Below are 27,296 nucleotides of genomic sequence, written 5' to 3'. Positions count from 1 at the left end.
GAAAAGCAGAGGCGCGCGCGCCGGGGCGCAGCCGGGAGGCGAGCAGCCGCCAGCTCGGTCTCTCAGCCGCCGCGCCTGATCCTGCTCCGAAGTGGCGGGAAGGCGCCGCGGCGGGCGGAAGAGACGCTGCCTGTGGGGTTGCTGCGTTGTTGTTTGGCGCGCGTTTTGGGAAGGCGCCGCTTCCGACGGGGAGACGGGATAAAAGAAGGAGGCTAGTGTCCCCGGGTCGCCCTTGTGCCAGCCTCCCAGAGAAGGAAGGAAGGGACTCCTCGCAGGAAGGCTTCAGGAGGAGCGGCAGGTAACGACACTCTCCTCTTCTTGCGTCCCCGAGGCACATTTCGCTCTCCTTATAACAGGGCAGTCCCAAGCACGGAATACAAGAGAGAAAGCCCCGCTGGGTTAAGAGGACGCCTACTTCTGAGTAAACGTGTTTCTAGGGTTGCACCGCACGCGTGTTGCATGCATCCTGACGATGTCTTGTCTTCTCTGCACCCTCCCTCTCGTTCAACCCTTCACACACAGACAAGCATCTCAGCTGCATACACAGCTGTCCCTCGTTATTCAGCAGTCCCACAGATGGCTTGTTTTATATTACAGAGCCGTAGCCTCGGGGGTGGGGGGCTAGCTGTGTTTTATGCCCCATGTGACGCTTCCAGAGAGGGCGCCATTGAGGCTCCCAGCCTCTGTTTGTGTGTGTGCACAAATGTCAAACTGGCTCTTGGACCTGGGTGAAATAAAGCCTAGTTTCACCCCTGTTGATTTTTATATATATATATATATATATATATATATATATATATATATATAAAAATTTATATATATATATATATATATATTATCCCACCTTTCTTCTGGGGAGCTTATTATATTTTACTTTCCCCACCTTCCTATTTTATCCTTCCTGTTGAGGTATATGGACTATTTCTAAACATTCAGATGATGCTCCTTGGGCATACTATACAGTGGTACCTCGGGTTAAGTACTTAATTCGTTCTGGAGGTCCGTTCTTAACCTGAAACTGTTCTTAACCTGAAGACCACTTTAGCTAATGGGGCCTCCTGCTGCAGCCGCACCGCCGAAGCACAATTTCTGTTCTTATCCTGAAGCAAAGTTCTTAACCTGAAGCACTATTTCTGGGTTAGCGGAGTGTGAAGCATATGTAACCCGAAGCGTAAGTAACCTGAGGTACCACTGTAAGTCGAGTTCTCCCCACTCCACTTCCCAGTATCCCTTGACCATTCACACTAATCACCGCAGAAGTATTAGTATCGTTTTCCCCATAGCTTAGAATCTAAACATTCATCTTTCCTTTGGAAGCATCATGCCTTAAGTGTGCAGTGTTTCTACACCATGTCCGGAATATGAGGAGACACAGAATTTGAATGCCTGATTCCGTTGATTGAAATAATTTGACAGAAGAGCATCTTGAGCTTAGCAGATCGCTTGGCACAATATTGTGTGGCCCCCATTCTTGTATTTGTTGCACCCAGCAACAAAAACTCAAGCCTATTCCCACAACACGCATTCTGCCATTTGTTACATGCATGCAGCTTGTTTCCCTTGACTCATCAACTGAATATGATTTGGGTGTTTTATAACATGCATTTTAGTGAATTTAGTAATTTTCTTTGCTGCTGGTTTTTTTTTTAAGTGTCCTCCATTTTGCCCAACAGAGTTAGGTAAAGTGAAATTTGTGCCCATGGTGTTTGAATCATGAATGTAATGGTTAGAAGTAATCACTGGACGTTGCAGCCTTTGAGTAATGACATGTGGGAACTCACCCATACTGCCAGAACAAGACAAAATCAAATGTCATTGGGGCAATAGCTGAAATCAGCACTGGTATGTCTGTTCTGAGGCAGTGGCAAAGAGCTCTTGCAGAATTTTTGAATTTAGGGAATGCTGTTTTTAAGCACTACTTTTATAAGCATCTGAACATTCCATTTTCATATTCTCACAGCTCTCATATATTAGAATGGTAAGATTTATTGCTATGCAAGCATGTCATAAAGATTTGATCCTATCAGGTGATCTGGATATATTTCAAAGATGTTGCTTTGAGTGAACTACTTTACATATCCTAATAAGCATCTCTTTCATCTTTTTAGGGCTGAGTCTTCAATCAAATATTTGTTTGCCTGGTTCAAGATGTGAACTGTTCACCCACCCACAATGCTCACAGATTACGATTTAATTCCAGCTCTAGCATTTTCTCGGACAGACTAGGTATATTGAGCTGCAAATATCTTGCATTCAAAAATGCTTTTCCAGCTTTGTCTCATATCCATCACTTCTTTCTAAATCATGTTTTCAAACTCACGTTGCCCATGTCTTATGCGTAGGGCTGAATATCGGGTCGCATACCATGAGCAAAGAGATCATGGTGGGGTGATAGACTTGCCTTGGTAAAACTAGCCTAAAATATTCAAGCCATGCCAGAAAATAATGTGGGGTCCTATTGAACTCACATCTGCATTCAAACAGTCATGGAGTTAGCATGTGTCCTAACCTTAATTTATTTTTGCCACAAAGTCTTCTACTGAACATGCTTCAAATAGTAATTTAAAGATTATCTACCATAGGTAGGTGGCACAAACTGGCATGGTTTCTCTTCGTAGGTGATATTTAGCCAGAATATAACCTCAAGCCATTCAAAACAAAAACAGGAATTGCCCAGAAATTCCTTTTTTCCTAAACTTACTGTTGCATTTTTCAATGCTTTGTAACAATGTATAATCACCCCATTGTTACCTGAATTGCAGGGGAGCAATTATCCTCATATTTTTAGCAATCTATAATGAAACATTTAATTGTATCAGAAAAAGCTGGCTATTCTACAGCACGTAGATGCATTGTCATATTAAAGGCCTGAAACACTCACTGAAAGGCAGTTTTAATCAGCGACAGCAAACTAGTGCATTCTTATTAATTTATCTTTCATATCCATTTTTTGTGAGCACTTCATGAAATCATCAAACTAAGGAAATATGGGTGTAAAATTAACTCTTCTGTTCAAAACAATGGGATTTACAGTGTGCCTATTCAGAAGTTGAGTTCAGTGGTGCTTACTCCCAGGTAAGTAGGTATAGGACTGCAGCTTCCAATGCTCTTAATGGTGGTTTCATTGAACATTATCATAGAACAGTTGGATTTAGAACTATGCCCAGTGACAATAAAATTATTCCATGTGATTCAAACTTTTAATCCAGTAGAGGTCACTGTAGCTCAAGAGGCAAAAATTCAGCTTATTAAAAAAACAAACCAACCTCAGACTTTATATCTGTTGTACTTATATCAATCTAATATTTCACTTCTGTCACCGTTTATTTTAATCAGGTTATTTAAACTGGGGGGGGGGGGTGTCTGCTTCAGAGCCACACCTCCCTGTCATTTCACTCTCTCTAGGTTAGGCTGCCAGTGCTGCTTCTGCTAAGGAAATCTGGATGCTAAGGGGCCAATTGCAGGTGGGCACAGCTTTCTATAATGTGCCAGAGGACTTCACCCCAGCTGGTGTGTAGCGGAGACTATTTGTGAATCCCCAACATACATTCTGTAAAATGTAATAATATTTTGTTGTTGTTTAGTTGTGTCCGACTCTTCGTGACCCCATGGACCAGAGCACGCTAGGCACTCCTGTCTTCCACTGCCTCCCGCAGTTTGGTCAGACTCATGTTTGTAGCTTCGAGAACACTGTCCAACTATCTCGTCCCCTGTCGTCCCCTTCTCCTTGTGCCCTCCATCTTTCCCATCATCAGGGTCTTTTCCAGGGAGCCTTCTCTTCTCATGAGGTGGCCAAAGTATTGGAGCCTCAGCTTCACGATCTGTCCTTCCAGTGAGCACTCAGGGCTGATTTCCTTAAGAATGGAGTGGTTTGATCTTCTTGCAGTCCATGGGACTCTCAAGAGTCTCCTCCAACACCATAATTCAAAAGCATCAATTCTTCGACGATCAGCCTTCTTTATGGTCCAGCTCTCACTTCCAATAATATTTTAAGTACTGTATATATGTTAAGTTTAACCACTTAATCCTGTCTCCCTGATTATTTACTGGGTTGCAAAAAAATATTAATTTAACATATATGTTAAAGTGGATAAAGGATCAGTGGCAGTGAAAGCAAAGAAGTACCTCAGATTTTCATATTTAATTGGGAATGTGCCAGTCCTCAATTTATGATCTAAAACTGTAAGCAAGAAGCCTCATCTCATCCTACTAATCTTGTAATTCCAGGCTTCAGCAAAAGAAGCACAGAATTGTTGTTGGGTTTTTTTGGGGGGGGGTTATTAGGGAGAAGTGAGCAATGCTTGGTAGTGTTCGCACGCCAAGTTTATGTTGTCGTTCCCCACTTACACACGCACATTTAAACATAAGCAGTTTTCATCATCAAATGTGTAACATTAATGAAAAACAAAATTTAGGGCTACTGTGGAGTAAGATAATGTGCTCCCGAGCTGTTCAGTGTATGGATGAGTGTACGGTGTGCAGGATGGGGAGCGCATGGCTAGTGTCCACTGTATGTAGAGCATTAACCGTTCCAGCCTCTAGGCATGTTACTTCATGCACAGAGAGCCAGCCTGGTTGGAAGCAGCACTCAGATCTCTATTGTGCTGCGTGTGTTCTGGGCAATGCTATACTCTGAGCAAATTATACTCAGAGTGATGCTGGCGAACCCCATACCAGACAATTGATACTGCTGATCTCCAAGAGAGGCAGTCCATTTTAGCGCTGTGGATATAAAGCCACTGGAAGCTGTCACCAGGAATAATGGAGTGAAGTGTCACCAATATGCGGAAGACACACAGCTCATGTATGTGTTCTATCTGAATCGGGAGAGGCAGCCCAGATTCTATACAGGTGTTTGTAGACAGTGAAGGACTGGATGTGCCCCAGCAAACAAATCCTGAATCTTGAAAACAATTGTGAAAAGACAGTGGTGTCATGTGTTCAAAGTTCTGGCATTCAGGAGGTGAGATCCTAAAATCTTCTTTTATTTATCAACAAATAAATATTTGTATAGTTCAGAATGTAGCATAGAATCTGAAGCTCCAGCCCTAATACACAATGTGCAAGATATTTAACAACACACCCACCTTCAAATTTGCCTCTTTCTCTGCACCAAATCTTAATTTCTGCAAGTAGCTTATTATGGCTGTCACACAGCGTCCCTCCTACTTCCAAGTCTGCATAATGAAACCATGTGCACAGACATTCTCAAAGAGGAATGTTATGCTTGACATAAGGCTCATGCTAAAAATAATGGCATATCTGTACTGAGTTGTCCTTTTCTTCTATATTTATTTGAGAGATTTTCTGTAACACTCCAGCACTACCAATCCTGCGTGGGCATTTCCATATGGATTACATCATATAAAAGCTTGGAAATCTAGATAAATTTCAATATGTTAGCTCACTTGCCACATTTTTTGATATAATCCCATAGGCTCCTCAAACAGCAGCCAGTGACGTGGTGCAAGGGAATTCCTGGTATTATGATGTCATCACACGGGATTACTCATCCTGTATATTACCAGGGGAGAGGCAAGAAATGAACATGGGGGGGTCCCATTTTAGGTTGCAGCCATATGTTGTATATAAGGCAGTTCTTTCTGCCTTTGCGGATTCCCAGACTTTGAAACTCTCTCCTCCCAAGGATAGGGAAAAAAGCATGCATATTTTTATCGAAGCAAGCAAGAGATAGACAGGGGGTTCTTAGAGGTTCCTGTACAGTCAGACCTCAGGTTGCGAATGTGATCCGTGCGGGAGGCACGTTTGCAACCCGCAGCATTTGCAGCCTGAAGCGTCGCATCTGCGCATGCATGTGACGCAATTCGGCACCTCTGCGCATGCGTGTGACATCATTTTGCACTTCTGCGCATGTGTGAGGCCAAAACCCGGAAGTAACCCATTCCAGTACTTCCGGGTTTGGTGCTGTCCGCAACCCGAAAATGAGCAACCCGCAGCGTTCATAACCCGAGGTATGACTAGTTAACTGCTAGATTCCCTTCAGTGTAGTGCTAATGGATCTGCTCATGTTCTATCTACATGTCCACATGTATGTTTATGGAAGTACAGTACCACTTTGGGAGTCTTTAATCTGGGCACAGTTCATGCCACAGAGGCTCTTCTGTTATGCTGCTCCTAATTTAATATTGCCAACACAAGTCTTGTTGATATGGGGAAAATAGCAAGAGCCACACACATTATTCTACTTGAATACTGTATTTACATCAATTTTTGGGCCATAAGTAAAATGGCTTTGTGGCTTAAAGTGCCAAGACAAAAATGCAAAATAGCAAGATGATTAGTTTTTACCCAAAATCCACATTGCCTGGACCTTAAGCTTAGTTACTGATGTAGAGATACAAATATATGGAGAGGAGAGATTTGCCTTTAAGGGGCTGGGAGGGCACTGGGGAACAGAAAGGGCTGCAGTGGAGGCTTAAATGTATAAGAGGAATATGCTCCAGTGCAAATAACTGGAATTGGGATAACACAATGGTTGAAAAACAGTGAGGCTGGGGAAATGAGAGATAGAGGTCAGAAAGAGATGGTAATAATAACTTACCTGAAGGAAGAGGGTGCAGAGATAAGTTATTTCCTGGGTTTCAGCATGCAGGTGCACAGTCATGACTTGAGTCTTGATAAAAAATTATCTGGTGATTTGAGTCTTTCAAAGAGTCAGCCAGCTGCCTCTGTTTTCTGAAACTTTTGGTTCAGTTGTGGATGGGGTGGCCAATAAAGGCCAATAAAGCCAGATCTGTCCCCCAGTGTTTCTGGACAAGGACATAGCTATTTTCTTTTATCCACTGGAGGAATTCACCCTGCTTTCTATAAATCCTTCTAACAATGCTCCAAAAACAAAATAAATTCTGGCTTATGCGTCTCACAAGGATCCTGAATAAACCCAAAGAAAGCAGCAAACATGACTAAGAGAAGGAAGAAAAAATTCCTGGGCCACTTGCAGCATCCTTCTCAAGTGACTACTCAGGAAAGAGTGGAATGCAAAAAGGGTGTTTAATCTAATTACCAGCTCGCTGGAGGAAACAATTAGAGAAAACTAATGGCCAAATAAGAGTGTATACTTGCATTAGATATAGCAAAAAATCTGGAGATGCGCCTAGCCACCATATGCTTGATGACACACCTATTTTAACCTAGCATTTGACACCTGGACTTGTCCTGTTCTTCTGAATAATAATAATAATAATAATAATAATGCTTGCAACTATGTTGTCTGTGTGACTGCTCGCTCCCATGCACCGCTTGCTGCTCTGAGTTGTGATCACACCAATATAGCTTTGTTACTTTGCAATTGCACTGCGCTCACTGCTCATAGCAAAGCCAGAATAGACACACAATTTCAGGGCACCTGCATGGTTCCAGCTGATCTGAGCTTCTCAGTAACAGTGGGATGAACAGAAGTCAAAGAAACCCGTGTAAATTCCCCTGCAAATAATAATTATTTTAAGTTTTTCGCCCCTTGTTGAAGCACTAGTGCAGCACTAGCTAGTTTGTCATAGATTAAAATTAGCCTTGCCTGTGTTGCCAGTGAAAGGCAGTGGAATGTGAGATCTGGCCAACCATGTAAACAAGCCCAGCCACGCCTCGAATATCTTCCACTCTAGATTCAAGTGGAGAAAATCATTCTATAAGGCAGAGAGAGTCTGATCCTAGTTAGTTCAGCAAATCGTACTGCTTTAAAATCTTCTAAGGTAAGTCTTTTACATATGCTTGGATCTATATATGTTATGAACCGTAACTAAATTGTATGTGTCCTTTTCTTGTTAACACTGCTTGCACTTCTGTTAATCTTCCCTTTGGGCCTGTTATCTTGACTTCAAGCACCAAACGTTTAATGTTTTGTATATCATTACTGATTTAAACATTGGTAGAGCTTCAGCTTAGCAAAGCAAGTTTTCTTCATTGCATTCATTTGCACAACAGATTAGCAATATATTATATTAGTATTATTATTATTAATGTTACTCTTTTCTTTTGGGGACAGTCTGATTTACACAGGATGAATGGCCTCTGCACTCTCCAAGAAAACTCTGGCTTATTTTGTCTGATAGTTTTCTGTCTCCCCTGCCCACCTCCTCCCCACCCCTAAAACAAATGGCTGCAACTACATGGAGAATTTTCTTACTGAGAAAAATATCATTTTTATTTAATAACAGAATTTCACTCGTTCTTGTCACATATGGATGTGAATATAAAATCTTGTGCTTCGGTTATATGCTCTTTTAATCCAGTGGTATTATATACACATATATATCAGTAAGGCTCATTCTGTTGTATGTGATGCATCAGCCACAGTTGATCTCCAATGATCTAAACTGTTTCCACAAATGACATACAAACTCTCCCAGGCATTTAAGCAAGGAGCCTTTTGTATTCATGTGGGATTTTTGTGACTCTGGAGGTGGGGCTAAACATGCTTCTGCAGCCAGACAGGATCATGTTCTCCCTTAGTTCAGTACAGTGGTACCTTGGGTTACATACGCTTCAGGTTACATACGCTTCAGGTTACAGACTTCGCGAACCCAGAAATAGTACCTCGGGTTAAGAACTTTGCTTCAGGATGAGAACAGAAATCGTGCTCTGGCGATGCGGCAGCAGCGGGAGGCCCCATTAGCTAAAGTGGTGCTTCAGGTTAGGAACAGTTTCGGGTTAAGAACGGACCTCCGGAACGAATTAAGTACTTAACCCGAGGTACCACTGTAATTCCTGAATAGTATGGCCAAGATTCAGCTTCAGTTTACTTCACTGCGTGTTAGCTTTTGTGCATTGAGCTATTTGCAGGAGATCAGGTGAGCACAGACCCTGGCTCTTTGGTAGGGTTAAGCTTATTACATTATGTCCAGCAGTTGGACAATGGAACGTCTCTCTCCATTTGCTTCCCCCAAATCTGCGCCAGAGGGTTCCCCAACCCTGTGGAGCAGATTTTGAGGAGGACAGGAGGGCTGCAAGGGCCTGGAGAGGAGGAGGAGGAAGTTCCATTGCACAAGCAAAAGTTTTGCACCACTGTATCAGTAAGCTAAGTCCTAGAATTGTGCTCTAGAAAATGAAAAAATCCTGACAAATTAAAGTACTTAATCTTTACTTAGGGTGCAATTCTTTATTTTTGGTAATGTTTGTCTTCCCGGCTTTTAAATAATTAAAATAGCCCTATCTTGCTTAAACAGAGAACAGCATGCTCCAGTAATATATTGTAGTTTGTAGCCTCTTATTTCAAAGTAGCCTGTGAGAGGCATTTAATAATCACATCCCACTCTTTTGTGGAACACTGATAAAGGTAGAAATGCATTTCCAATGTAGTGAAACGCCGTGAGACATTATTAATGCAGTGTCACTGCAAAACTGATATTTAGCAAACTCCTCACCCCCATATGCTTAACTGGAATTTATTGTTGCTTAGTCAGTAACAGTGCAATCATATAATCTCTATTCCTAAGGATGCCTACTCAGAATTAAGTCCCATTGAGTTCAATGGGGCCTACGGTACTTGCAGATAAACAAGTATAGGATTGCAAACTCAGGTGTACTCAGTGGCACGGAGTTCCTTCCATCAGCTTCAGCTGGTGGCCCAGCTGTGCCCCATTTGGCCAGGGATAGTGTAAGTACTGTTCATCTATGCTCTGGTAACCTGTAGGTTAGATTTCTGCAATGTGCTGTACATAGGGCTGCCTCTGAAGACGGTTTGGAAGCTTCAGCTGGTGGAGAATTCAGCAGCCAGGTTGCTCACCAAGACCAAACAAGATCTGATGTGCATCCCCCGTTGTCTCTCTCTCTCCCCCCACCCTTTGCTAAAAGGAGCCACAGGTAGAAAGGGGCTTTGGATTGGGGCAGTGGCCAGGGGCGCGGACTTAAAAAAAATATTGGGGGGGCCCGGGAAAGCTTATGAATAATAAATAAGCTCATGAATATGCAGATAAAGTGGCGCCGCCTCCTCGTGAGCGAATAGGGGAGAGCGTGCTGCGCCTATTAATCAGCTCCGAAGGAAATTGGGTGGAGCTTTTGCTCGGGAGGGAGGGCAGGAGGCATGCAACCCGACCCTGTGCATTTTGGGCTGGGGGAGGGGCGGCGGTGGCGCTCTGCTGGAGGGGCGCCCGAGATTATTGGAGGGGCGGAGCCCCCCAAACAAATTTTTGAGGGGGCTCGGGCCCCCTCAGGCCCCATGGAGTCGGCGCCTATGGCAGTGGCACAATGAAATCCTTTGCAAAAACATGCCTCTGCCAGGATGTAAGAGCTTTTTTCGGAGAAGGGGCATGTCCCAAGTGCTTATGAATATCTCCACAGTTATGGCTGGGGGTAGGCCCTGAAATTGGGCATTCTGTAGGTGGAGCAGGGTTGGGACAGAGGACTTGGTGGATCCACGACCCCTTTATTCCTTGAAGAAGAAGTCTCAGGATCAGACCTTCCCTCTGTGGCAGCCTGAAGCTGGTATAACAGTTCTCCACATTATTGTAATGGAAGAGAAGAAAAGGAAAAAGAGATGCACGGCAACCCGCAAACCCCTGCTATGCCACCTCCTGCTCTGACTTGCCAGGAGCCAGCAGGGCTTTGAAAGCGGCTATTTAACGCTTCGTACCCCTCCACATCCCACTTAGGATTGCACTCATACTCACTTTGTTGTTGAGCCTCATAAATATTTACTAGAAATTCAAATATGGGTTTGGAAGACTCAGCGCTTGTTTGCTGATGAGTTTCTCTCGGGGGAAATTCACACAAGGATTACATCCAGTCCATATTGATTGAGTTCTGTAGTGGTGAAAAGTTGTTTCTTCTTCTTCTGAGTGACACCACAAATAACATTGTGGTGGTGATGTTAACTGATTGCAACACTCCTTGCGCTAAATCCTTAGCTCGGGAGCCTTGGAAAGCCCTTTCATGTCTCGCACGATCCCTGCGGTGAGCAGTCTGCAGCTGTTTTCAGCTTACGTTTATTAACACAAGGAGTTGCTTGTCTGTATTTAGGGCTTCTCAAGGCTCCTACTGTAGATGACAATAGGTTAGTTTGCATGATATGTGCCTGCCTGTCTGACAGCCCTGATGCATGGATGGGAGTGAACAGACACATCTCTCCACCCACCCACCTAGCGTGTTGTTCCCTTCTTATGCACACTGGGACGGATTGCCCTGCTTCCATCTATACAAACATAGGGGGGGAAACATCCCCACAATCCATGCACTTTGTACGTGCATAGCTAGAAACTGGACTGGTGCCACAAGTACAGATGGAGATGGTGCACCAGAGGGATCAGAAACAGCTGTGGGCACTTGATCCCCTCCAAAAGGTGGGCCATTATGCAAAGTGGCTAGGGCTCCAAAGCCTGGCTTTCTTTTAGATGACTGAAAAGAGTAGCATCTCAAAGAGTACTATGAAACAGCATGGTTGTGCGTAAATATTTCACATTAAATTGGCAGTGTTCTGAAAGCAAGTATTCTTCCTCCTTTATTGTTGTGCTAGCAGCAGAGGCAGTGCAAGCTTACAGTGCTAACTTTTAACAGCAGGTAGTACACAGTAGGAATCATCTTTATGTTGTAAAATTGGTTGGTGATTGTTATTTGAATAGTTGGGCATGAGACTGAGAGCGTGGGGAAAGCTGGGATTTCTGTACCTTCTATATGGGTGGTTTTTTTGTAAACTGTTCAGAGGTTCTCTTGCAATCCAGTGGTATACAGTGGTACCTTGGGTTACATACGCTTCAGGTTACAGACTCCGCTAACCCAGAAATAGTACCTCAGGTTAAGAACTTTGCTTCAGGATGAGAACAGCAATCGTGGTCTGGCGGCGCGGCGGCAGCAGGAGGCCCCATTAGCTAAAGTGGTGCTTCAGGTTAAGAACAGTTTCAGGTTAAGATTGGACCTCCGGAACGAATTAAGTACTTAACCTGAGGTACCACTGTATACATTTTCTAAAAAAAAATACAAGGTGTGACCAGAAAATTCGGTGAATGGTCACAGAAATCGGACAGCGAGAAGTATTCGAACTTACATACCTTACAGGCCTTCAAAGTAGGCCCCCTCTGATACAACGCACTGCTGACAACGTTCATAGAACTGTTGAAAACTTCTGGAGAAGTCCTCTCTTCATACTGCTTTCAGTTCCCTCATCACAGCAGCTTGGACGTATGAAAAGTTGGAAAATCTTTGCCTTTTCAGTGCAGATTTCAGTTTTGGAAAAAGAAAGAAAAAAATCCGGTGGGGCCAGTTCGGGAGAACATGGAGGGTGGGACAACTCAGTAACCTCAGTAATGATTGCACATGGAATATGCAATTCTTCCGCCATCATTCGTACAGACAAATGCCAATCCTGCATCAATAACTCACAAACTCTGTTGACATTTGAAATATATAAAAAATTTGTCCAGTAGCAATTTTTTTATATATTTCGACTGTGTCAGACCAACATGGCTACCTACCTGAATCTGTTGACATTTGCCGCCATTCTGCTCATTGACGGTCTGCCAGACCATGGGTCATTTTTGATGGTTTGCCACCCTTCACGGAAATGCTTAAACCACTCATACACTGTCTTATGAGTTACAGCTTCGGCTCCGTACACAATTGTGAGCATTTCGTGGGTTTCCAATGCCGATTGTATGTTCAGATATTTCTCACTGTCCAATTTCTGCGACCATTCACCAAACTTTCCGGTCACACCTTGTAAACAAAGTAAATGTGATGGAATCACTTTGCTGACTTGCTCATCTTTCCTTCTCTCCAGCATCCGATTTGTGTTTTTTAGAAAGAAAGAACAATTCAAGCTCTCCTTATTCAGTTCTGAAGTGCTGTCAAATGTACATTCAAATGGAGTTTTCATTTAAGCGAGAGAAGAAGTGAGAGGAACATGGGCTGAGATAAGTCAGCACTAGATCTTGTTGGGTGGGTGGGTAGTCTCATCATATGGTTGGCACTGGACTTGGTTGCATATGATAGGAGTACTTCTTGTTGCTCTTTTCCTTTTAAAGAGAGAAAGTGAAGTTCTTGCCTAGCTTCCTGACTGCTGGGTCCTTTTATGCTTTCCATGCCTGTTGTGATGGCTGAATGGCTACAGGTTAATGAATGAACAGTAATGTACAGGTTAATGAATGGAAAACGAAAGGGAGAATCTTCTTAATGAGCAATGAAAAGAAGCTGGAAGCAGTGGTTTTCTTTATTAGCCACCAAATTGAATTACCTCTTCCTCCCCCTGCCCCCAAAACTTTTGAACATTTGCTTTAAAAAGCCTATTTCCTTGCTCTCTGGACACACTGTAAGTAGTGAAGTTCTACTCTTGTCAATTCAAACTGTGTAGCAGCTGCTGTGGCTATTATTAACCAGCAATGTGCCTGGCTATTTTCTCAGTGTGTCATTAAATAAACACGTTGTCAAGTCTACTGACTTCGCAGACTCTAGAAATTTACTTTTAATCATTAGTTGTTCAATTTCCAAGTTTTAAACTACGCAAACTTAGCTTCCTTGGGGAGTTTTAAGCAGAGGTTGGATGGGCATCTGCCATGCATGACCTAGTTGAGATTCCTGCATTGCAGGGGGTTGGACTTAGAATCATAGAATAGAACCATAGAATCATAGAGTTGGAAGAGACCACAAGGGCCATCGAGTCCAACCCCCTGCCAAGCAGGAAACACCATCAGAGCACTCCTGACATATGGTTGTCAAGCCTCTGCTTAAAGACCTCCAAAGAAGGAGACTCCACCACAATCCTTGGCAGCAAATTCCACTGTCGAACAGCTCTTACTGTCAGGAAGTTCTTCTTCAAGGACTTGATGACCCTCAATGGGTCCCTTCCAACTCTACAATTCTATGAGTCTCGTTCATTTTGAATATAATCCAAGAAAGCCCATGCTTTCAAAGCATGTGGGTTAAGCAAAATTCATGCTGGAATGTAAATGTCTAAAGATAGGAGTTCTACATGCCTCTAGACTGCCATTAATTTTCAACCCAGTTTTTTATAGCGGCATGGTTGTAAAATAAAGGTTCAGCCATAGGAGTTGTTGAATCTTTGAGCTAACAATAGTTGTTGCAGCTCAACGTTACAAATCATGTTACATTGATTTTGCAGATTCCTTACTCCAGTTGTGGGGTAGAGTTTCTCCATATTCTTCTACTATTCCTATTCACTTTAAATAGGATGTGCATAATAGCATCAATATATCCATAAATAAAACCAAATCCTATAAATTACATATTTCTGAATGTATAAAGAATCACGGAAGGAATTCATCTGATTTATGGGTTGCATCCATCTAAGTTCTACTAAGACTAAAGGTAAAAGTCAAGGGACCCCTGACCATTAGGTCCAGTTGCAGACGACTCTGGGGTTGCGGCACTCATCTCACTTTACTGGCCGAGGGAGCCGGCGTACAGCTTCCGGGTCATGTGGCCAGCATGACTAAGCCACTTCTGGCAAACCAGAGCAGCGCACGGAAACTAAGAGTAGGCAAATTGATATTAGTGGGTCCAAATCAGTCATAATTCATTAATTTCAATTGGTCTCCTAGTGAACCAGATATGTATCTCTCCCCACCCCACAGGTCAGCTTTTGACAGGGAATGAGGTCACCCACCTGTCAGTCATCTGACATCATGATATCAGGAGACTGAAAGTTGGGTGTTCCCTCCTTTATGTAAACATTGACCAGAGGGGTGGGAACGTGCTGGCAAAGCAGCACCCAACAGGATTGACCACCACTCTGCTATCCATCAGCTGAAATCACCCAGCTGGTGGGCAGGTATGTGTGGTTTGGCGTCCCAGCCCAAATTTGACCTCCTGGTGGGCCAGTATTGGCCCCTGGGTCAGAGGTTCCCACACCTGCCTTCAGCTGTCAGCATTTTGGGCAGGGCCAGCCACCCATTAGGCAGATTGAGTAAGCAGCAGGGAGAGACTAGAGAGCAGAGCTGTGTGCCCCCATACAACCTGCTAGGTACCCCTAAAAGCTAACCTGCTTCCCTCAGGTGTGGTGGAGAATGTTGTCCCATTGCCATTGCTGAAGTAAGGTTCAGCTGTCAGCCTGGTCAGCTTCTGTACACAGTATAGGGCTGTGTCATCTTGTCCTTTGCCTCAGGTCACAAAATTTATTGGATCAGCCCCGAGTTTGAACAGTACAGAGTTGAGGATATGCGCAATTTAGACCTAGACTCTCTTATTCAAACCATAGGCAATTGCTCATTATCTAGAAAAAAGACCAAAGGCCGTCATTTCTAAAATTTACAGCCAGCAGTTAAAGCATTTTACCGGGGGACGGGGGACGGGAAGGACAAAGCAAGCATAATTTTAGAGCTATTAAGGAAATCTTAATCATATCATTCTAGATTATTCCATCAATTAACTTTTTGTATTTTTTAATGATGCTTGCATTGTCATAGCAGACATCATCTCAGAAGAGGTATTTTCTCCTAAAAGGCAGAGTGCTTCTTCTAAAAGATGCTTGCCATCTGCAAATAATGTTGTGGGTTTTTCCTTCTTAATTGCTTTCCAGTTCATTAGGGGCAATTTTTAAAATCAATTAATGTAGCTAAGTAACTGGTTATGCATTGCAGTCCAAAACATTTTAATGATTTTCTAATGATTATTTTTCTTCTCTAGCAGATGGTACGTGAACAGTATACTACAACAACACCAGGTACTAACCTACAGAGACCAGAAACGCAATATGTCTACAACGTTGGCATCTACGGTTGGAGGAAGCGCTGCCTTTATCTCTTCGTCCTCCTCCTAATCATCATCCTAGTTGTGGATCTTGCTCTGACCATTTGGATTCTTAAAGTGATGTGGTTTTCTCCAGTAAGAGTCCTTCATCATCTTTTTTTGCATGTGTAACTATTGTCTGAATAAACTGCACTTTTAAACTGATAATTTCATGGCAAACCAAATTGTACATAATGCAATTGATGTCCCTAAGGTAATAAAGCAACTTCTGATCCGTAAAGGGTGCTAAGAAAGGAAGTATTGCAGATTTTCTCATTTCCACAGAAATGTCTGTTTCCTCCCCACAAAAAAGAAATTAGGGGGTCGAACTTATTTTTCATAGCTTCAGAATGTCTGGAAAGTTTACATCTCTACTGAACACCACTATAAGGAAGTGCCTATTGTGGTTGTTCCCACACCCCCACACCCCTGATGCTGTCTTGTCATAATGTTGTCGTAATCTTTCCCCTCTTTTCTCATCTGGTCAGGGTTCCTCTTGTGCATTTTTATCCACTGTTTGAAGAAGGTGGGCATGATACTCTGGTGAGAATTTTAAAATCACTTGAGTAAGAAATGCAGTGCATCTAAAAGCTTGGAGTCTTTTGTCATTACAGATTGGAATGGGATACCTTTATGTTCAAAGCGAAGGACTTCGGCTAGAACGGGAGTCAGAATTTTTATATCCTTTATATGCCAAAGAAGTTCACTCTAGAAAGGTAAGCAAGTCTGCAATATTCTGCTCGCACACACATTCGGGCTTAAACCCCACTAAGTTGAGCGAGGCTTTCTAAGTAAATACGCTTAGATTTGGGCTGTAAGTCAGGTCATCAACAGGTCGTCTGAAAATTCGCAATGGGTACATGTCATAAATTATCATCTACAAGACTTATGTAGGTTAAAGTCAGCAATGCATTGTGGGTCTAGAGAGGGAGCTGTTGTCAGTCTGGATTCATTTTTCAATACACCCAGTCACATCAGGTGGTGCTGAAACCAGAGACAAGGTCAAGAGTGATCCTGTCTTGGACCATAGGATGAAGGAAGTGATAGCTCATTACTGTGTTTGGCTTTTCTAAGAGGCTGTGTACATTTAAAGTGCACCCCCTCAAAGAATCCTGGGATCCATAGTTTGTTAAGGGCTCTAGGAATTGTTGTTCTGTGAGAAGTAAACTACACTTCCTATGATTCTTGGGGGCGGGGGGGTGTCAGAAGTGAAGGACTGGGGAAATGGAGGAAAATAAAAAGAGACAGGTATCATAGGAGCCAACTCCTAGGGTCTGTGGGAGCATTGACACACACACACCCCACAATAAAATATTTGAGGACGCTGGGCTCCTGCAAAGTTGATGAGCATTCCCATTCAAATGGTGTGTGTTCACTGTGTCATGTGATTGATTATGTGGGGCGGGGCTTACCCGGGCCCCCACAATATTTTATTCAAGTTGGCACCCCTGACAGGTATATTCAGGAATGGTTTGAATGCTTTTGAACAAGGCTGAGGCAAGCAGGGCCTGCTCAGTTACCCATGAGTAAGAAGTTACTCATTTACCAAGGCTATCATAGGCTACTTGAGAGCCTTGGAGGCATTAAGATGTTTAGCTTTTCCTGTGGTGAATATCTGAAAGTTTTCTAAATTTGCATCTCTTTCCCCTCACCCCTTACACTAGGACTCATCTCTGCTTTTGCAATCCACTCATAACGTGACTCTAAATGCACGCAATCCTGATGGGAACGTCACAGGCAGATTAAGTGTGGGTAGGTTTAAGCTACGTTTCTTCAGTTTGCATTTTGAAGGTTTTGAATATGCACGTTCATTGTGATGATCCCATGTCTATCCAGAGGCCATACAAATGGTCTTGGATAGTCAACTCAAGTAGGGCTGCTGTCCAAAAGGAGCAGGAGTGAGAGAGCGCCAAATGCAATTGAATAGCCACATCCAGATATAAGGGGTAGAGCATTAGGTTTCCCACACCCCTTACAAAATGGGAGGGGGGATTCATGAACTGACATAAATTCTTCCCTGGTTGGGGTGTCTTGGCATCCAACATCAGGCCTCTGTCTTCCCCCTTGGAAGGAGATCTGACGCTTCCTATCAGGGAACACAAAACTGCAGGACCTGCAAATACTGGAAAAGAAAACCTGAGCTGATTGCTTTAATCTTTGTCTCCTCCTTTGCAGATCTTCCCCAAGCTGTTTAGCCCTAGAGAGGATACCAGTGTCCAATTTGTACAACAATTTACGTGATAAGCATGCTACACTGATGTGGATTAGATATGGACTAGTTAGAAATTAAGCATGCAGTTTTATACACAGGGAATAGGAAAAATTGAACACAGTGGGATTTTCTTCTGAGAAAAGATGCATAGGATCATATGCAACCTGTAATTCTAAGGGGTGATTCAGTTCTACACTATATCCATTCTTCTCCACTTTTCACAGCAGAGTCACATGTGCACAATTTTGCATAGTGTGTTCCACCTAGCTCAACCCCAAAGTATTTTTCCTTTTTATTTGATTAGGAAAATTATACTTTTTCTCCTAATGAAAGCTGGAAACTGGGACCATAAACTACAGTGCAATCTTATACATCTCTATTCAGACATAAGTCCCACTGTGTTTAGTAGGGCTTATACCCAGGTAAGAAGGAATAGGATTGCAGTCCCAATGCCCTAAACTTTATAAACATATTGTTATAGATCTATGGGTGCTCAATGTTTAGATTTAATAAATGTTAGAATTTAATTAGAATTGGTACGTTAGAACCGGGAAGAGTGGTAGACCCACTTATAAGCCTCTGTTATTAGCATATATGAAAACTAATTAAGTCAGGCAGATCTCTTAAACCAGGGGTCTGCAACCTGTGGCTCCGGAGCCGCATGTGGCTCTTTTACATATTTGCTGCGGCTCCGGGACGGATACTAGCGAGGGGAGGAGGCGCATTGTGCGCCCTGACACTCCTCACTGTGGCGGGCGCTGTACTGGCTGTGACGTTGCATGGGGGCGGTGCGTGCGTTAGTCACGCACCGTCCCGACGTCACCTTCCCGCCCGCTGTCAGATCGCGGCTCCGGAGATATATTTGTTTTAAATGTTGCAATGGTTTTGCGGCTCCCAGTTGTTGTTTTTTCTTCGGAAACGGGTCTAAGTGGCTCTTTTTGTCTTAAAGGTTGCAGACCCCTGTCTTAAACTGTAACCCTTCCTTAATCCTGGGGAATCAACATGAATCAGGTGTTTATTGAACTCAGCCTAATTTATTTTGGGGTAATGAGCTGTTAGCAAGTCAGAGGATGAGAGTGCAAATCCCATTCGCAAATGGGTTGGCTTCCTCCCTCCCTGAACACAGGATTTCATTTAAAAGACAATACCAGTGTTCTTGCGGTAGGAATGCTGTGGACCCCTGCATTGTAGGCTTCAAGTTATATATGTGTGTAAATGAACTATATATCATAAAGACACTACAGTCTCTGTTGTGCCTTATTGTCCCACAGGAAACAGATCCTGGGTTAAAGTGCTCCTGGTACCCCTGGAATTTATAACACCTGCTCGGAGATAGAGGTGGTGTGTCACAATATATTGTATCATTGGCAGCTCATAAATGCAACTTAAGAAAACGCAAATGATAATGGTTCTGTTAAAAATACTAATAATGCTTGTGTGCTTCTTAGGTCCGGACATGGTACAATTTGATGGTCAGGAATTTCAGATCAAGTCCATGAATCTGGATGGAAAGCCTCTGTTTACAGTGGATGAAGATGAAGTTGCAATTGGTACAGACAGACTTCGAGTCACAGGTTTGCATGCAAGTGTAAGGAACAGCTCAGAAACATCCTTTAAGAAGACATTCTTCTAAAAGCAAAACAAGCTCACAGCTGCAGAAAACAGTCATTCATTAACCATAGGTTTCACTTTCTATCTTATTTTGTTTACTGCTGGCCCCAACTTTAGTTGATGGAGACAAAATATCATCTTCAAAATTTCACCCACACTGTTAAATGAAAGCACTTATTTCAGTTTTATTAATTTGCTGGTAGAATAAAGATGACAGTTTCTTAATTAAATTTCAATAAGCTGACGCTCATAGGAAAATGATGCAAGTTGACTAACAATCTTGTTCTAGCAAAAACAAGAAAGAGTATTGTGGCAGCTAACAAATAGCACAAGCTTTTCTGGATGAGAGTCCATCAGATGCATGTAGTTTCAGGTATATATACAAAGGGAGGGGAGGCAGGAGGAACGGTAAGCACTGAGGTCAGAGGAAAATGAAATGCAAAAAAATGTAAACAGTAACCATTTAACTAGAGGTAGAATCAACGTGAAATAAGCAAAATGATTGTATTAGCATATATCCTTATGACATAAACACCACATCATCCTATGTTAACAACCCACCCTCAGGCCACATCAGCTTCAACATAACATGACATCCGTGTAAGATCCTAACATCTCACAATCCTGCAAACGAGTTTTTGATTGCTTGGAACTTTCCCTCAATGCAACACAGAATGGGATTTCCCCATCCTCCTCCTTATCTCTGCATCATCCCCCCACAAAGAAAAACTACCTGGGGGTTGGAGGTCCCTTGGAAATTGTTTATGGGTTATGTTGTGGGGCTGCAAATAAAGAGGGAGTTGTTCCCCTTGCACTTTTCGCAGATGGGCCATAGCTTTGCATGCAAAAGGTCTCAAGTTCAGTCACTTGGGTCTGTAAAAATGGTATAAGACAACTTCCTCTGTTGCTCATATACTCAGAAGCTCCGCATACGGTCAAAGCACCAGTAGGTAGAAGCTTCCAACACATGTTTAGGTAGGTAAAGGAAAAGGATCCCTGGATGGTTAAGTCCAGTCAAAGGTGACTATGGGGTGCGGCGCTCATCTTGCTTCAGGCCGAGGGAGCCGGCGTTTGTCCACAGACAGTTTTTTGGGTCATGTGGCCAGCATAACTAAACCGCTTCTGGCACACAGAGGACCGTGACTGAAGCCAGAGCGCACAGAAACGCTATTTACCTGTATACCAAATCTACATAGGACAAAGGATCGTAGGATCATCACAATTTACAGCCTGTAAACACTTTGAACAGACACGCCTTATGACATGTGAAGCAACAAGTATCAGAGGTTTCCAAGACCATATGCAGTCTGAAAATGCCTTCCCTTAAGGCTTGAATTTGTACACACATTCCACGAAGGTCAGTGAACCTGGTGTTTTGTGAGACCATTATGAGGATCTCCTACCGTAGTTTGTTTTCCCCCTTGTAACGGGAAAGGGGAGCTGTCTCTTCCCTCTGACACCTAACAGCCACAACTGGTTTGTTTCCTCTCTTCCAGGGCCAGAAGGAGCTCTTTGTGAACATTCTATAGAAACACCACTCATTAAAGGTGTTAGAGGTCTTGACAACGCTAAAGAGCTGAGGTAAGGATTTGTCTCAAAAGCAAATTATGTGTTATGTATTATCAGGCCCTGCATGGCCATATACACAGTATGTTAAAATGACAAATAAAAAGAATTGATCTGTATAGGTGTATTAACTACAGCTTCATGTAACAGGGGGGGAATCTGATGTGATAGCTCTGTCCATGGAATGGAATTAGTTTTATGCGAAAGCCACAAACATGACCATATTAAGCTGCTCTTCCAGAGTTAAAATCGGGATTTCTCTGAAGCTAGCAACCCAAGTACCTAAAGGAGCAATTCCCTGAATATCGGCCATCACTGGCCCTACATTCTTCTTGGAGTCAACTCTGGGTTCTCCCCAGTTAGCGTTGTCCCAAAAAGGCCTTTTCAGTGGCTGTTTCCTATCCATGAGTGATGACAGACACTGGTTTAGAATTCAGACAGTTGCTTTGGATTTAGGTAGGAAAGAGAAATAGTACTGGATGTCATCAGCATCCAAACCCAGAAACTCTGGACAACTCTCCCAGTAAAGGTAAAGGTACCCCTGCCCATACGGGCCAGTCTTGACAGACTCTAGGGTTGTGGGCTCATCTCCTTCTAGAGGCCAGGAGCCAGCGCTGTCTGCAGACACTTCTGGGTCACATGGCCAGTGTGACATCGCTGCTCTGGCGAGCCTGCACCAGAGCAGCACACGGAACGCCGTTTACCTTCCCGCTATAAAGCGGTACCTATTTATCTACTTGCACTTAAGGGTGCTTTCAAACTGCTAGGTGGGCAGGAGCAGGGACTGAAAGACGGGAACTCACCCCGCCGCGGGGATTCAAACCGCCGACCATACGATCGGCAAGTCCTAGGCACTGCGGTTTAACCCACAGCGCCACCCACGTCCCAGTGGTTTCATGTAAATGTTCATTAGCACAGGAGACAGAACAGAATCCCAAGGGACCCCGCAGGCCAGTTACCCAAGTGTCAAGCAGGAGTCGTTCCCCACCTCCAGCACCACTTTCTGGGTTCATCCTTCCAGGAAGGATCAGACCCACTCTGTAAAACAGTGCCTCCAAGTCCTGTCTTAGCAAGATGGCCCAGAAGGATACTATGGTTGATTGCATCAAAAGCCACAGAGATGTCCAACAGCACCAATAAGGACACACAATCCAAATCCTGGCGTAAGTCATCCACCAAGGCAAACCAAAGCCATCTTTGTTCCACAACCAGGCCTGAGGGCAGCTTGAAATGGATCTAGATCAGGCATAGGCAAACTCGGCCCTCCAGATGTTTTGGGACTACAATTCCCATCATCCCTGACCATTGGTCCTGTTAGCTAGGGATGATGGGAGTTGTAGTCCCAAAACATCTGGAGGGCCGAGTTTGCCTATGCCTGATCTAGATAATACATCTCCTCCAGAAACCCCTGGAGCTGAGATGCCTGCTTAAAGGTGCATAATGCACTTCTTCAGCAAAAACATGTTGTCTCAAAAAGTAGAAGCTGTAAAACAATTTCAAAGCATGGAAAATAAGCTCATGTAAGAGCTGCCCAGTTTGAAGAGGCCTGAAATGCAAACCAACTTCTTAGACACCCACCCACAGGCTGGTCATGCTAGCCAGAAACACAATGGAATGTGTGTCTCAGAGCTGCAGGCTGCCCACACAATGTCCAGATCCAGATCTGAACTGGGCTGGGCTGTTACATAAATTCCCTATGGCAAGAAGCAGCAGCATGAAGAAGCAAGTTTGCTTCTGTCCTTCTCAATTGCCATGTCTGCCCTGCAGTTTTGTTTGCTGGTGAGGAAATGCACCCAGTTACATTCCACCACATGTTTAGGCAAATGGCTTTTGGTAGCTACCAGAATCCAACTACTCACCACATCTAGGAAAGGATTTTTCTCATGTTTAAAGCAGCAGAGATTCTGGGGTTTCCCTCCTCCCCCTTTCTCTTTCCAGGTGTGGCTTGGCTCACTTGCATGAGCCACCTCAAGCTGTTTGCCTTGTAAGTTAGGTTCCAGGGCCATGAAGTAGTAGCTGTGCTAAGACTCTCAAAGAAAGGCTCTCAAAGAAATGAACAAGGTGAATGGGGCACAGGTACAATGATGAAAATTTAGTGCGAAACAAAACAAATACACTGGTTATAATGAAAGAGACAAAAATTAAAGGAAAGGATGTCAAATGTTTTGACTAGATAAGGGGTCAGCAAACTTTTTCAGCAGGGGGCCAGTCCACTGTCCCTCGGACCTTGTGGGGGGCTGGACTATATTTTGGGGGGGGGAAATTGAACAAATTCCTGTGCCCTACAAATAACCCAGAGATGCATTTTAAATGAAAGGGCACATTCTACTCATGTAAAAACACACCGATTCCCGGACCGTCTGCGGGCCGAAGGCGATTGGGCCAGATCTGGCCCCTGGGCCTTAGTTTGCCTACCCATGGACTAGATGAATCACAGAACAATGTTGCCTACAGGCATAGCTTTTGCCCTAAAAAACCAGAAGCAGAGTGCCAAACAAAATAAGTTTATTTCTTGCCTTTCTTCCAGTATGGGGCTCAGTGTGACATACGTAACAATCTTCCAAACACTCTCCCATCGTGGTACTGACCAAACACATGCATTTTTAGTTTTGCTGCTTCCTTTGCTTTCGGGCTACATTCCAGTACTAGTGGTGCCTATATTTGGCTGGATTGTGAATACTTGTTTGCATTCAGAAGTGATGCACTTCCTATTGATTCCTGCATTGCAGAAAGTTGGGCTAATTGACCCTTTGTGTCCCTTCCAGCTCCACAATTCTATGATTCTAAGTTGATGTCAAAGTGACTGCTGTCCTTTGCTGCCACCTTGTGGCACTACAGTGGTACCTCGGGTTAAGTACTTAATTCATTCCGGAGGTCCGTTCTTAAACTGAAACTGTTCTGAACCTGAAGCCCCACTTTAGCTAATGGGGCCTCCTGCTGCCGCTGTGCTGCCAGACACAATTTCTGTTCTCATCCTGAAGCAAAGTATTTAACCTGAAGCACTATTTCTAGGTTAGCAGAGTCTGTAACCTGAAGCATATGTAACCCGAGGTACTACTGTACTGGTTTTCAAGGCTCTTGTGTATCATGATTTGTTTCTTGGCTTCACTTGAGTTTAAGGTTTACAAAGTAAGAATTAATTTTGTGGCTTCTCTTTACAGAGGTAGCCCTTTTAATTCTCAAAGCTCATTCAACCTGTACAACATGTTTTACAGCAGAACCAACTCTCCCCCTATCCAATTCCTGACATAAGTCATCCATCGGCAACCAAAGCCAAATAGATGCACCTTGAGCACCAGTTTTGGCCCCTAGGCCTGAGGTTTGCTAGCCCTCATTTGAGGGAGTAGCTTCTTTAGTCTGTCTGTCTGTCTGTAAGGGAGCTCCCTGAAAGACTCTGTGTGCCTCCATCTCTCTCAGCTTCTCCAGGGTTAGCTGCCTTGGCCTTAATGGAACAAGCTCATTGCAGCAAGCCCACACTTTTGCTGCGATACTGCAAAACTTCAGGGGAATCCCACCCACTCATTGCCTTTCCACTCTTCTATCCTTGCATTGCTTCATGTTAAACATAATGTATTGGATTAATGTGGCGTGGGAAATAGGCTTTTGCCTGCAACTTCGGTAAGCTGATTTGAACCTTTTAAAGATGGTTGTATGTTCACTCCCCTAAGCTCTGTTCCTTATCGTCAAACCCTTTTTTACCTTGTGAACATACTCAGTAGTGCGGGGCAATCTGCTCACAGAGGAACAACTTTCTAAATATATCCAGGTAGCTAGCTACTCTACAGAGCCTGTGACCCATGTCGTTGAGTTATGCTACTCAAGTTTAGCTTCTTTAAAAAGGCATGTGACACACACACACACACACACACACACACACACACACACACACTGCTACAGTCCTAGGACTATTCAGGCAGTAGAGATGATTCGGCGGCCATAACTACACCAGGAATCTGACACAGGCCACCACCACATCATGGGACATTGTCTTGCTAGCTAACAGTAACTTCTAGGAAGAATCAGCTGCCAGCCTAGAATTCTAAACTCTCACTTGGAAGTCAATACCATTAAATCAATATCACTTGCACTAAAATAGCCGTCATCAACATCTCTTTTTAACTTAGGCTTTTGGATAATGTGAAGCTATTGTGGCCTGTTGCTGGTTGTTTCATCTGCTGCATTCTGTTTGAAATTTATATTTGAAGTTTATATTTAAAATTGCCTTATGGTAATTGATTTTACAATACTGTTTGGCATCATGTTGTTGTTGTTGTTATATTATGATGGACAGGCTTATAAATTATAAATAAATGCAATAAATAAAACCACAATTTATTAAGATGCTAAGATCTTCCTTCTGGTTTCTTTCAGGCTTGAATCGCCAACTCGGTCTCTCACCATGGATGCTCCACGAGGGATTAATATTAAAGCCGAAAGTGGGACTATTACGGCTCTTTCTCATCTGGATATCAAGTTGCAGAGCAGCGATAGCATGGTGAGATTTTAATTATTTCTTAATCTACCATCAACAAACGATCCATTTACAATTGGTATTCAGAGCGACAGCATTGACATTTCAGACATTGGGCTGTCTTCCTACCAGTTTCCTGCTGGTTTTAGTTTCAGCAAAATATGAGAACTATGCTGGCCCTAAGTAGTTGGTGATTTTCACGAAGAGCCAACTAATCCCTTGCAGTGCCTGTGACTCCATTTTATCTAAATGTATAGTCACGATATATTGATGGTGAAATTACCAGTCAACACATTCAGAACTATCTAATATTCCATTCAGCTGTTATCAAGTTCCCATTTTAAAATATGAACATTTTCATTTGTTTCATTTCCCGGCAATCATAGAGCATTTTGCACTCTGTTATCTTGCCCTCCATGAAGGAGCTTGCTGCTATGGGAATAAAGTCCACTGACACAAAGCCCTATTGAAATTTGTCTTTTGCCTTGAGGTCTCAGCCATGTTTCACGTCTGGGCTGTTTGTTAAGGTGCCAGCGACCACACAAAAATTAAGTGTTTCCCCAACTTTGGGGAATCGCCAATCATAGATTCAAATGTTCTGTTTAAATTTGCAATGTGGCTGTAGTAGAAATTAGTTTTAAAAGGGAAGCTCTGATGTACATTTAATCACCACAATTGAGTCAACGTTTAATTTACTGGGCCTAGCACATGTCAACAGTTCTGTGTAGGGCTGGCTCCAGTGAGCTCTCAGGTCCACAAAACCTGCACCGTAATAAATTAACCTTTAAGGTGCCACCACACTTTTTGTTCCTAAGTTACTGCTACACAAACAAATCCATTTGTGTCTGTCTTTCTTCCATGCAGCTTATGCTTAATGCTGGACTGCGGCTGCCCAAATTGCCTCAAGGAACAAGCGGAGATTCTGAGATATCCTTTGGGCTCTATGAAGTCTGTGTTTGCACAGATGGAAAGTTGTACTTGGCAGTGGCTGATGTCGTTTCCACTTGCCTGTATTATAGTCAGGCTTGCGAGATGAGCAGCTAACACCCCACGCTGCGTGCTCCCAGCCTGCTGCTATTTTCAGGTGGGATTCAGTCACATACAGGCAAACTCAGGTTTTGCAGTTAAAGTTGATCTGCTGCCCTTCCACACATACCCATTTCCCCAAAACTATCAGACTTCTTGTGACAAGGAAAGCAATGGGAAAATGCATTGGAAAGTGTGAGATAACGCTTGCCGTAGCTTCGTATAATATCCCCGCAAACAAATCAGAATGAATGTCAATAAACAGCTTGTCTGGACTACTTTCTTTGGCTGTTTTTAGTCAGGTTTTGTAGTAGCGTCTAGAGTCACTGGTGCTACTACACAGCACAGAAATACAACTTAACATTTACATTTAAAATCGAAATGCATCAAATTGAGTTCAGCATAGCACTAAGGAGAACATTCCTCCAACCTTCCAGAGCAGATGTGGGGCAGTGCAGGTCACACAGGAGAGAGTGACAAAGTCCCATTGGAACAGCATTAATGCAATGCAAATGTTTAGCTGAACACCACCCAAAATATATGGAAGCAGGTATACCAAAAGTGTGCAGGGGGAGCTCTACAGCAGAAATAGAGGACCCCAGGCCCAAGAAACAAATACAGTGCCCCAGGCCTTTTGCTGGCGCCACTCCATGTTCTTGAGATCTTTTGCCTGGCTGAAATGTGTCCTTGAACTGTGATCATGCCTTTTGCTTGTCTGTC

The 27,296-nt window shown here is 43.4% G+C and overlaps 1 protein-coding gene across 3 annotated transcripts; it reads left to right on the top strand.

Moving 5' to 3' along the window:
* Positions 1-26,854, top strand: SGCG (sarcoglycan gamma). Of its 3 annotated transcripts, XM_083499006.1 has the most exons (9): positions 1-298; positions 2,109-2,226; positions 15,592-15,786; positions 16,305-16,406; positions 17,355-17,442; positions 19,351-19,476; positions 21,010-21,094; positions 25,451-25,574; positions 26,415-26,854. In XM_083499006.1, exons 3-9 carry the CDS (start codon positions 15,592-15,594, stop codon positions 26,592-26,594), a joined length of 900 nt encoding a protein of 299 aa, XP_083355132.1. In that variant the 5' UTR covers positions 1-298; positions 2,109-2,226; the 3' UTR covers positions 26,595-26,854. The 3 variants fall into 3 exon arrangements, with proteins under 3 accessions (XP_083355132.1, XP_083355131.1, XP_083355130.1); XM_083499005.1 differs by lacking the exons at positions 1-298; positions 2,109-2,226 and adding an exon at positions 7,553-7,709; XM_083499004.1 differs by lacking the exons at positions 1-298; positions 2,109-2,226 and adding an exon at positions 7,562-7,709 and having other exon boundaries at positions 15,589-15,786.
* The last annotated feature ends 442 nt before the right edge of the window (positions 26,855-27,296 follow it).

This window comes from Podarcis liolepis (assembly GCF_965112155.1).
Source record: "Podarcis liolepis genome assembly, chromosome: 4".
In the NCBI taxonomy this organism is placed as follows: Eukaryota; Metazoa; Chordata; class Lepidosauria; order Squamata; family Lacertidae; genus Podarcis; species Podarcis liolepis.
This window is presented reverse-complemented; position numbering and strand designations above follow the sequence as displayed.

Coding starts and splice junctions, on each gene's coding strand:
- SGCG (XM_083499006.1), top strand. CDS start 15,592: ATGGTACGTGAACAGTATACTACAACAACACCAGGTACTAACCTACAG. Junction 19,477..21,009: donor AGACAGACTTCGAGTCACAG/GTTTGCATGCAA, acceptor CCTCTCTTCCAG/GGCCAGAAGGAGCTCTTTGT. Junction 25,575..26,414: donor TGCAGAGCAGCGATAGCATG/GTGAGATTTTAA, acceptor TCTTCCATGCAG/CTTATGCTTAATGCTGGACT.